At 37.5% G+C, this 12,582-nt stretch overlaps 1 protein-coding gene across 7 annotated transcripts in view; it reads right to left on the reverse strand.

Moving 5' to 3' along the window:
- The window catches only part of FRK (fyn related Src family tyrosine kinase), a 165,735-nt gene that overhangs the window by 19,158 nt on the left and 133,995 nt on the right, over nucleotides 1–12,582 (reverse strand). For all 7 annotated transcript variants that reach the window (XM_073022430.1, XM_008007265.3, XM_038000992.2 and 4 more), the window contains 3 exons: nucleotides 10,792–10,955; nucleotides 9,438–9,606; nucleotides 4,581–4,739 (listed from right to left, as the gene is read on the reverse strand). In XM_073022430.1, coding sequence (XP_072878531.1) covers nucleotides 4,581–4,739; nucleotides 9,438–9,606; nucleotides 10,792–10,955 — 492 coding nt within the window. The remainder of the gene's footprint in view (nucleotides 1–4,580; nucleotides 4,740–9,437; nucleotides 9,607–10,791; nucleotides 10,956–12,582) is intronic.

Raw genomic sequence — 12,582 nt, forward strand, 5'->3', positions numbered from 1 at the left:
TTTACAGCCAACAAATATATGAAAAAGAGCTCATCATCACTGATCATCAGAGAAATCCAAATCAAAACCACAATGAGATAGCATCTCACACCAGTTAGAATGGAGATCATTAAAAAGTCAGGAAACAACAGATGCTGAAGAGGATGTGGAGAAATAGGAATGCTTTTACATTGTTGGTGGGTGTGTAAATTAGTTCAACCATTATGGAGGACAGTGTGGCAATTCCTCAAGGATCTAGAACTAGAAATACCATTTGACCCAGCAATCCCACTGCTGGGTATACACCCAAAGGATTATAAATCATTCCACTATAAAGACACATGCACATGCACGTTTATTGCGGCACTATTCACGATAGCAAAGACTTGGAACCAACCCAAATGCCCATCAATGTTAGACTGCATAAAGAAAATGTGGCACATATACACCATGGAATACTATGCAGCCATAAAAAAGAATGAGTTCATGTCCTTTGTAGGAACATGGATGAAGCTGGAAACCATCACTCTCAGCGAACTAACACAAGAACAGAAAACCGAACACCGCATGCTCTCACTCATAAGTGAGAATTGAAGAGTAAGAACACATGGGTACAGGGAGGGGAACATCACACACCGGGGCCTGTCAGGGGGTGGTGAGCAAGGGGAGGGATAGCATTAGGAGAAATACCTAATGCAGATGACAGGTTGATGGGAGCAGCAAACCACCATGGCACATGTATACCTATGTAAAAACCCTGCACATTCTGCACATGTATCCCAGAATTTTAAGTATAATTTTAAAAAATAAAAGTAATTGAAAACAAAGAAAAATGAATTAAGTTAATATTTATAAAAGACTTATAAATTGCCTGTCACAAAGTACTACAGTGTTTTTAAAGAAAAAAAGTATATATATATGATCCTCTCCTATCACTATCTTGTATAGTTCATTTCCAATCAATCACCTAATTTAATACTCTGAACAACTATATGAAGTAAGTATTGCAATTATTCTCACCCATTTCATGGGGATTCCTATTACTCAAAGGAATAGGTAACAAGTTGTCTGACATATAATAGATGTTCTATAAGTATTTACTGGGGAAAAAACAAGTCAAACTAAACTTTTATAAAATAGAGCTATTTATCCTCTTTAAATTGTAACAAGATATACCTGTCATTAATTACCCTCAATACTAAAGTTTTTTTACAGATCTCTCTCATTTTGCAGAAATGTATTACAAAAATTATCTAGCCAAGCTTAGAAACTACAAAAATGGTTATATAGAGAAAATACGTATGTTATTTCAGCTATCACATATGACATCTAATTCTATTACAGTGGATAGCAAAAGCTTTGCACTGACAGGCATAATATTGGAGGAAACTGAGTGACACACATTTCCTACTTTGAAGGGTGCAGTAACCTCAGTACTGCCTAAGTAAACCTCAACACATACTTTTAATACAACCAACAGAGGTCAAAACTGATGTAAAAGTTCACAAATCTATGACAATTTACATTTGCAGCAAGAAAATATTTTCAACTATATTCCATTACTCAAGAATCTTTCAGCTTAATAATATTCATTATGATGGGCTGCTTAAGAGTGGCACATCCATTTTTAAGATCGCTTTATTGAATGTGAACCCTCTTGATTGGGGAAGGAGCTGTCTGCAGTGAGCACATGTTCATTACTCCTCCTGGCTGCTAAGCATCATCCTCACAAATGAAGGCACTGGTAAACTTGACCCTAATGGCCTAACTCTGAAGCTGATAGGGTTCATACTTAGCCCCGAGTAAACTACATTACCAAGCCACAAAAATCCTCAATGCCAGAGGAGTTGGCCACGTACCAAGTGGATCTTTTCAAGCTGATACCAAGAGTCTCAAAACAAGCTTGACTCCAAGTCCCAATCTTGTTAGGTTCAAGATGGTCCCAACTTAATCTATTTATTCAATACCTAATCAGTACATACTTTCTTATGTGCCAGACACTGTTCTAACTCTGAAACAAAGAAAACACTATATGCCTGTGTGGAGTTATATTCAGAGGATACTAAAAACAAGCCAAATAAATAAGATACACACTATAAGATGCTTAACAGCCAAGAAGATAAAATAAAAAACAAGGGAAAAGGAATACTTCAAGAGTCAGTAGAAAGAGATTAAATTTTAAAATTCAGAGGGTGACCAGTGAAGTACTCACCAAGATGGAAACATCTAAGTAGAGGTTTTGAGGAAATTAGAAGTGAGCATGTGGATAAATGTCAAAACAACAAAAAAATTCAGGCAGAGGAAATAACGAGTGAGGCAAAAGAATGCTCAGAGGGTAGGAAAAAATAGGAAAGAGGGCTAGTGTGGCTGACACACACTGAGCAAGGGGAAGGTTGTAGACGATGAGATCAGAGAGGGAATAGAGAGCCAGGCCATGCAGGACTTCATGAGTTACACATGCTTTGATTTACATTTTAACTGTATCTCTCTAGCTGTTGTGTTGAGAAGAAACTGAAGGCAGCAAGAACCAGAAGATGAAGATCAGCCGGGAGCTACTGCAGAATTCAGGAGAAAGGAAATGGCAGCCTGGATCAGGGTAGGAGCATTGAGGAGAGGTAAAATCCTCTATATATTTTGAAGGCCAGCCAATGGGATTTTGCTAGCAGGTTAGAGATGGAACATGAAAAGTAGAGACGATGCCAAGGTATTAGGCCTGAGTGTTGATATGGTCAAAGAAGGAAAGACTGCAAGAGTAGCAGATTACTGGGGAGAATACAGGGCGATCAATTTGGGGCATGTCATCTTGAGATGTCTAATAGACATTTCTACTATAGTAGAAATTAGGGCTGTTCACAAACAATGATTTTTTCATCCTTTCAAGCACTTTACAGAATTGTACTTCCCTACCCTCTTTGACTTGATTTGTTCAAATGGAAAGGGAACAGAATTATCTTTGTCACTACTGGTCAGAAGCTTTAAGAATCAGGGTGAGATTAGTCTCATCCCCTTTCTCTGCCAGGGTGATCAAAAGAACTGAGCCACCAGCCAACATATTTTGCAACGTAGCATGGATAAGAAATAAATATGTGTGTTAAGCCCTTGGGGATTTGGAGACTGTTAGTTATTGCAGCATATTTACATTATGCAGACTGATACAATATTCAAGTGGAGAAGTTAAGAAGGCAGTTGGGTATGATTCTCAAGTAAAGGGGGAATAAAATTTGGAGAATTGTCAGGACACAAAAAAATTAAACAATGAGGTTAGATGAAATTAATAAGGGAACTAGTGATGTTGTGAACAGTCTTGGAGAACTCCAAGATACTGAGAGGTCTGGGAATGAAGGAAATCACATAGGTTGAAAAGAATCACCAAGAAAGGAAGGAGGAAATGCCATTGAGTGAAGTGTCCTGAAAGCCAAATGAAGGAAAGGTTTCCAAGAGGAGAAAGCGTCTATTGAATTAAATGCTGTCAGTAGATCTGAGGATGGGGAATAGGCCATTAGATGTAATTATGTGAATACTGTTAGGGACCTTTATAAAGCATTTTTTGCTAGATATGACCCAAGACGACGTTTGCACTTTGTCCTCCTGGGAATAAGGCAAAAGGGGTTATTTAATCCTGAGTTTAATCCTTCTATGGTGGGTAACATATTCTGATGCTGTTAAATTCAGTATTTTTTTGCAATGAAGCTGAGTATATTTCTGTTTTTAATGGCATTCAACAGGCCTTATTATGTTCTTTGTTGTTCTTATCTTGTTTTGTAGTTTAATGTTACCAGCTTCACAAGGCATCCTGAAATCAGAGGATATTCTTATGTTTCTGAAATTTTTGTTTCATCATTCTCACCTCCCTTTACCTCTATACATTCTATCATTCCCATCCTGACATTTCAAGAAATTATAGAAGTCTCCTTTTCAAGCTTGAATTATTCTGTCAGTACTTGATTTCACCTTCTTTGAACATCTCATTTTAATGCTCATTATACTGTATTGTTGTTTACTAAATTATCCATTTGTAATAAAATCAAAATTTCACAATGCCCTTCAGTCTTCTCTGACTACAGGAAACAAATAGAGAAATAAAGCAATAGTATATTGCTGCTTTTTTGCCTGACAATTCTTATGTTGCCTAGCAGTGGAAGTATTTTAAACAGCAACAAGTACAATGTTGTCAACTACTGGCAAAGAAAATAAACATAGGATACTTCCCTCCCTTTTGCCCCAAATGTATTCCATGTCCCCAAATTCTGTGCCATAGAAAATATTGGTCCATAACTGATAATGTTCAATTAGTATAAGAAAGAAAGCATCATGCCAAACATCCATTCTTTAATTTCCCACGTTACATTCAATTACTCTAATATATCTGTTGTGAAAAATTTTCTCTTCCACTGCATAAGTATTTTCCACCTTTTGAGTATACAATATATAACCTATTAAACAGTAGCTGAGCCATTCAATGTTAAGACATTCATTCTCACAGACATACACATAGTAAACATCCTTTGGGTTACAGAAGGCTTCCTAAATTGACATTTATAGGACTAGCTAAACTAAATTCCTCTTTTTCTTTTTTTTTCTTTTATTAAGTCTTTGCTTACTTTGGAGATATTCTTGCAGACTTCCATGTCTCATCAACTCTGTAATAATATAAATTGGATCTTCTAAAGTGCAAACAGCATAAAGCTGGATAAGCTTTGGATGTCTTAGGTTCTTCATTATCTGTGCCTCCCTCAGGAAGTCACGTGGATCCATTGAACCTGAAACAAGAAGAGGCAGAAATCACTTTATGTTATTGAGGCATTCCTATCCTCACAGCAGCCTGGTGGGAATCATCAAGATTGCCTCCTGCTTCTCAGTAGAGTAAGAGCATCAGTGTCACAAATCTTCAGAGTTATCAAGAGGAAAATCAGTTCAGCCAGAGCAACCTAATAACTGGATGTGTTGGTGCATCAGGAGTTTATAGTTTATATGTTATGACTGTAGGTGAAGAGAGGTAGATTCAGGTCTACATGAAAAATGAAGGAAAAAGGAGAGACTGATAATCTAACTGATAAAACAAGGCATCTTAACACAAAAGGAAAACATTCTATTAACATGAGCACTGAAGGTCACTGAATATTTAATTACTGCAGCCAGAGTCTGATAGCTGCCCTGTCCTTGGTGCCCACTGTGGGAACAGCTGGAAAAAATCCTAAAACAGTGATATTCTGCCATAATTTTATCTTTAATTCTGTAGGAATATAGTGTGTAGGCCAAGTGGAAAACATCCAAGACCATCCCCAAAAGTTAATGGTATTTTTTTCACCTGTTTTATATGTTCAACTTGAAACTGATATTTAATATTTTCTCCTGTACTATCTGCTTCCACAGTCAGAGCCTTAATAGCATGGCTATTGGAGGAGAGACAATATTAAGGCCTATTTAGAAGACTTGTCTGCAATTAAATCATATTTTAATGGCTCCACTCTGACTCACCATGCAAGGTGTCAAGTAGTTGCCAACAAATAAAATCTAAGAGGAGGAAGATTATCTGGAGTTTACATTTCACCAGTAATTTTAAAATATTTTCTTTTAGAATATGATGTTTCAGAGGCATTACTGTAATTAAAGGAATACTGTCATTTCACATCTTAGTATTCACTATGAATAATGCAAACATAGTTTCCATTGATGCTCCAAGAGACTACTACATTCATCATCCTCTCGATGTTGAAGACTTTATAACTGATATTTAAACCCAGGCATGGATAAGTTTTGACATTCTAAGACAACACTGTGACTTGTTTATTAATGTGAAGTTGAGTTAGTTACATGTGACCTGCACATCATTTCACATAAAACATTTGAGCAGTCTCCTCTTTGAGAACCCAGAAGTTCAGAACTGGACTGATCAGACTCTGCATTCTAGACAAATCTCAGCTCTCTGCCACTAGCGCTCTGTGTGATCTTGAGCAAGTTATCAAACCTCTCTAAACTTCAGTTTCTTCATCTGTAAAACATGGCTAATAACTTTACTGACATCATAAGATCATTAACAAGATAATAGCAATGCCTGCACGTATGTATTCAGTGACTGTTGATCATTATTTATATTATCACTGATAATGCATAGTCTTGGAAAAAACAAACAGACCAGCTGTAAGTATATTTCACAGGCTAAGGAAGAAAAGGGACAAGGACTTAGAGAGAATAGGAGAAAATGGCCGATTCTCTTTTCCGTTACATGTTTCTGAGCTCCATCAATTCCATCTCTACCACTGGTTTACTCCACACAGTCAAATAGGATTAAAATTTGGAATCATAGTCACAAAATGGAGCTGAGAATAAGAGACACCTAAACCATAATAAAGGACTTTGTTCTTGATTGTTACAACTAGTTTGGCCTATGGTCAAATATCAACACAGTGGGGATTCCCCCCACTACCACCCAAAAAATATAAGCTTCCAGTGATAACAGCAATTATGATCACCATACAGAAAATGAGGATGGGTGCAGTGGCTCATGTCTGTGATCCCAGAACTTTGGGATGCCAAGGCAGGCAGATCACTTGAGGTCTGGAGTTAAGAGACTAGCCTGGCCAACATGGTGAAACCATGTCTCTACTAAAAATACAAAAATTAGCCAGACGTAGTGTCAGGTGCCTATAATCCCAGTTACTCGGGAGGCTGAGGCAGGAGAATCACTTGAAGGCAGAAGAATCACTTGAACCCAGGAGGTGGAGGTTACAGTGAGCTGAGATCATGTCATTGCACTCCAGCCTGGGGAAAAAAAAGAAAAGAAAAGGAAAAAAAAAGAAAAAGAAAATTATATATACAATATATATTTATGTTACTGAAATTTCTATGTTGTGTGGCCATCAGATTCAAGCAATGTAGGACACTCAAACTCATTCCCAAATCAGAACATGCACAAGAACTGAAATCACAGTAGGTCAGAAGCCTCTTCAGGTGAAGACTGTTTCACAGCACTCCTTCATGGCCACGCTGGTTATAGCTCAACAGCTGCAGAGTAAAGGAAGCCCAATCTCAACTTAGCTAGTAATGTAACATTAAATATTAATTTTTTCCTGTCAAAGCTACTGTAGGAGTTCATTTCAGGCTCATCTTTATTGCATAGTAGCCTGCTAAGCAATAAATAGCTGCTAAGATTGATTAATGGCCCCAGTGAAGTGAAGACATTTAACCAATCACAAAAGCTGTTTGTGGCTATTACACTGTAAATCAATAATAATTATTCCTGTTAGAGAGAAAGCTATTGTTTTTTTTTTTTTTTTAATATGAGAAATCTGACTTTTTTGTTGTCTTTTGACTTCCCAAAGGGCTTCCTTAGAGAACAGTGTTAGGAAGACTAGCTAGCTGCCTCTTCTTAGAAAAGAATTATTAGGTTGGACAATAAAGTTTAGCCACCATTTATTAACAAGATTAGGGTTTAAAAGCATATACACATAGTGATTGTGAAAATCTCAGGTGCTAGAATAGAATGTCCTCACCTGGAGCACTCATATAGCACCTGGCCACTTAAAAGTGTCTGTCTCTTGTTTCATCTGGCAGATGAAAATGCTGAAACTGAATTCCTGCACTAGTAAGTTTGCACTTCAGTGGACACAACTGTCAGCAGCCCCATGGAGGCTAACATTTATTAAGAACTTGCTGCATATACTTTACGTACATTGGCTCCATTTGTCCTCATAAAATCTTAGAAAGTAGGAACTATTATGCTTCCCACTTCCAGACGAGAAGATTCCAAAAAGTTAAAAAATTGTCCAAAGTCACAGAGGGCAGAGCCAAGTTTAAACGCAGATTTATGTTATATCAAATTTGACACTGTTAACTTGTTACACCAGAGGATCCCAACATTTTCAGTTCATGGAACCCTTAGTGTCTCTATAACTTTTTTCATGATGTCTCTACGTGAAAAAACAAAAAACAAAAAAACAAAAAAAAACTAACAGTTCTTTTGATTACTGGGTTAGATCCAAACAAGTTAAGAAGTATTTATCCTAACAATGTAATAGCCATTTGAAAAAGTAACACAGGTAAATTGAAAGGAAAAGACAATTTTTCATTTAATTCTTAACTACAAGTGCTTACTAAAGTGATATATGCATTCCTGGGACACTGCACAACTTCTCCAATCTTAGAATCGGACGGAGCACTGCTACCCCCATTTTCTGGTCCGTATTGATTTTTGTGTGGATTTTGCATTTGACCATAGCAACCATCAAAAACCCAGCTTTACAAAGATACAATGTCAACAAAACGAATGTTGTTTTAAAGTTGAAACCATGAACTACTTAAAGGTAGCAGCTTGTACAATATTCAGGAATGTTAACTTCAAAACGTTTAAGTATTCCACAGCACTCCTGTGAATTCACCGTGGTGCCCCCAAGAGCCTTGGCACACAGTTTGGGAACCATAGTGTTACCCTATTCTGCCAGCAATCAAATCCCAAGTGCTCAAGTTCTGCCACCAGACCTCTAAGAATTACCAAACCTCTAAGAATTCTGGGCTAGGTAAATAATGCAGGTCTCCCAGAAAACTACAATCTAGCCTATGTTGATTATTCTTACCTCTGTTATAAAGGTACGTATGAGGTTACTACAGCAATGTTGCACTTTTATAGACTGTCACTTCCATGGGGTGTGATGCAATAGTAATAGATGTGGGTTCAAATCCCAGCTATGCCATTTACTGACTTTTTCATTATTATAATAATAGTTTTTATCCATCACTTACTATAAACCAGGTACTATACAAAGCATTTCCACTAATGACCTAATTTATCTTCTTGGGTGACCTTATTATTACTTCTGTTTCACAAATGACAAAACTAAAGCATAGAGTTCAAAACTTTGCTCAAGATCACATAACTAGAAAGTATTTGGGAAGTTACTTAGTCTCTGTTTTAAATAGAGGGAATAAAGCCTGGCTGAATAAATACTGATTTCAGTATAATTTTACTTGCCATCACAGGAAAAAGGAAGATGGAAGGGAAAAAAAAATTCCTACATTTTCAAATACAAGTTTCTTTAGATGGACCATTTTGCCTTTGAACCATAGAAAAGTAATACTTTTAGAAATAGTTGTTTCCTGAATAGTATCAAGATTCCTTCTGATTTTTTAAATATTTTCAGTTAAGTCAGTATCTGTTAACTAAGGCTAAGAACAAAATTGGAAGAAGGACATTGGAAGACTGAATCCTAACTCCAGAGAAGAGATGAGTTGTCAGACTCTTCAATCAGCGATATTTTAAGACTCAGTTGAACCAGGAAGTGTGCTCTTGTTTTTATATTTTAATGCCTTATCCATAGGTTTGGGTCACCTGGGCTAGAGAGAATGACCACAACACCTGCTTGCTGCCACTATTAGCCACCCCATGACCTCTTAGATATTTACGGTGCTAAATTGAACTCATAAAAATCAACATATGCCATTTAACCTTATTGTTCTCGCACCTGGTTTTAATGTTTTCACTGCTACTGGTGTGGTATTGTTCCACAGACCTTCCCATACTTCGCCGAACTGACCAGATCCCAATCGCTTCAGAAGCTGTATGGAGTTGCGGTCTATCTCCCACTGGTCCACGGTTTTATATGACAAATCAAATGGAGCTGGGACCTGGATCTGTTTCATAGAATAATAAGAGCAATTGTTAAAAAAAAAAAGGGGGGGGGTATATTTAATATTATTTTGTTGAAAATAATAGTCTAGGTACTTTTAAATAAAACATTTTTTAAAACAAAATATTGTAAACTGTATTATTATTGCTTCAAAAACAAAAAGTATGGTGGGAGAATCTGCACTGTTAACTCTTCAAATTGATCTTCCAAATCTTGGGAAGTCAGGCACCTTCTTGTCAACCTGTCTGATCCCATACCTAATGCCATCCTCACTCAGGTCTGGAATGACTTCTCTGTACCTCTTCACCTAGCTAAATCCTCTCAGTTTCAAGGCCCAGGTGAAGTTCCATCTCACCCACAAATCCTTCCCAAACTCTTTGGCTATAGTTTTATTATATGTATCATCTATTTTGCATAATTAAATGTTTTATATTTTTCAAACTCATGTTTTCTTTTTTTTTTTCTTTTTTTTTTGAGATGGAGTCTCGCTCTGTCCCCCAGGCTGGAGTGCAGTGGCCGGATCTCAGCTCACTGCAAGCTCTGCCTCCCGGGTTCACGCCATTCTCCTGCCTCAGCCTCCTGAGTAGCTGGGACTACAGGCGCCCGCCACCGCGCCCGGCTAATTTTTGTATTTTTTTTAGTAGAGATGGGGTTTCACCGTGTTAGCCAGGATGGTCTCGATCTCCTGACCTCGTGATCCGCCCATCTCGGCCTCCCAAAGTGCTGGGATTACAGGCTTGAGCCACCGCGCCCGGCCCTCAAACTCATTTTTTCATTTCTTTATTTGTTCATTCATTTATTTACTCATTCATTTAGTAAGTAAAATTGTTTTAAGCATTGACTAGGTGCTTTTCTATAAACAAAACAAGCAAGACCCCTGCCCTCCAAGAACTCATATTCTAGTTTACCACCTGCCCTATGGTCTCTGTGGCAGCTTCTAAACTCTGCTGTTATGGCACAAAAGAATCCAAAGAAAACTCATATATGAATGAGCATCTGAGCAAATAAAACTTATTTACAAAAACAAGCATACGTCAGTGTGAGCTCATGGGCCATGGTTTACCTATACCTGCCTCAGGTAATAAAATGACAATTTTTTTCCTGAACTGATATTCCATGAAAAATACTCAGATAGCTGAAGGAAAAAAGTTAACTTCAATAAGCAAACACAGCTTGAAAGCATTTTCACCTTTAAGCATGGTTTCCCCAGCTTGACACACAGGCCGTCACTCGTCTTGGTGTAGTGGCTCACAAATTCGTTCAGTGTTGAAAAGGTTCTTCTCCGGGTGAGAAAAAAGCCCCCTTCATCCAGTCTTTTAATTCTGTAGTGTTTTACAACTCCTCCATCTAAAACTGGAACCCAAAATAATTCCTGTTAATAAACTTCTTGCTAAAGCCAAGCAGATTTATTTACTTTGTGGTGACATTTTCAATGCATAAAATGAAATATACATAAAATTATACGTATTTCTCAATTTCGTCTCAGAAAAGATTTGAGAAAGTTTCCAAAGAATATAGAACAAAGAGAGAGTGTGAGAACTGGAAATAATACTGAAGGAAATATAAAAATAAAGGGGTGAGGCTAGCACTAAAAGAATCCATGCTTCAAAGCCTAGCATACTTGATTAAAACAAGCCATAAAATTGACTCTGTCACTCTAGCAATGCAAAGAAGGAAACCCTACCATTTTGAGGAATCACAGTATCCATAAGATAAAATCATGAAAGGTTTTTAGGAACAGTTTGACTCTTCCTGGTGTAGAGACCAGGGAGAAATTTCTCCCATGAAATCCTATAATGTGGCAATGGAAATAAACAGTGTGCTCAATACCGTCTTACAATAATGCATGGAATTCCTCAGGACTGTTCATTATATTGTACCTCAATGCAGTCTGGTAACAGAATGTCCTAACACAGTTCAATAAAAGCAATTCACAGAGCCTAAAATGATGCAATCCACATATGCAATGTTCCAGCAGTATTGCTTAATCCAAGGGTGAGTCCCGTAGGATCTACAGGAATAACTAGACTGTGTTATATTTACCTAGTCTGACTTGCAGTGGTTATTTTGTTACTCTTGTCGCCCACCTACTATTGACCCTTCTTCTGTTAACAGCACCCCCAATTTTCCTCAGAGAATTGTTGCTTCTCTAAAAGCATGCGGTCCAGAGGGACCTGATAGCCACCTGGAGCCAAAAAAGATATAATTAGTGCAATAAGAGCCAAGGAACCCCAATTCCAGGACTTGATAGTTCCAGAAAGACAGGAAGAGTTTTGTTGCTGTGGCTGCTATTTTGGTTTTGGTTTACTGATGGGAGTTTGGAGCTATTGGCAGAATCCTGGCCTCTAGGCAGGAAGCAAGCTTGCCTTAGAAGAGAAGCAGCCTAGTGGGAGGCAGTCTTGATTTGGAAAGTGAAGCTTAATCCCAGGAGCCAGTCAAGCCTGGCTTTTCAGCTACAAGAGTCAATTAACTACCTTTTTGGTGAAACTATTTTGAATAGGGATTTCTGCACTTACATTCAAAATATTGACTAACGCACTTTATACCTATGCTTTCACTTAGCAAAGTTATTGATAAATATTGGGCAGCATTTACCACCAGAATGTTATTCTGCATTCCTTGCTAAATATAGAACTTCATGCTTCAGTGAGTAGTCAGGCTGGTGCAATGGTCTTATGAAAGGAAAGAAGACATCCCACTTCCCATATGGAGATTTACTGAGGGCATGCCAATAGCTAGGACAAATTTTTTTTTTTTTTTTCAAAAAAAGGAACTGACACATACCAGAAAAGCTAAAATGAAAAAAGACAGTATTAACAAGGAAGTGGAGTGACTTCCCACACACAGTTGATGGAAGAGTAATTTTTACCACCACTCTGGAAAACTTTTTCCTTATCTACTAGAGTTGAACATAGTCATACATGTAATACAGTAATTCCACTCCTAAGCATAAATAACAAAAGTGCACAATATATTCACC

The sequence above is a fragment of the Chlorocebus sabaeus genome, chromosome 13, assembly GCF_047675955.1.
Source record: "Chlorocebus sabaeus isolate Y175 chromosome 13, mChlSab1.0.hap1, whole genome shotgun sequence".
Lineage (NCBI taxonomy): Eukaryota > Metazoa > Chordata > Mammalia > Primates > Cercopithecidae > Chlorocebus > Chlorocebus sabaeus.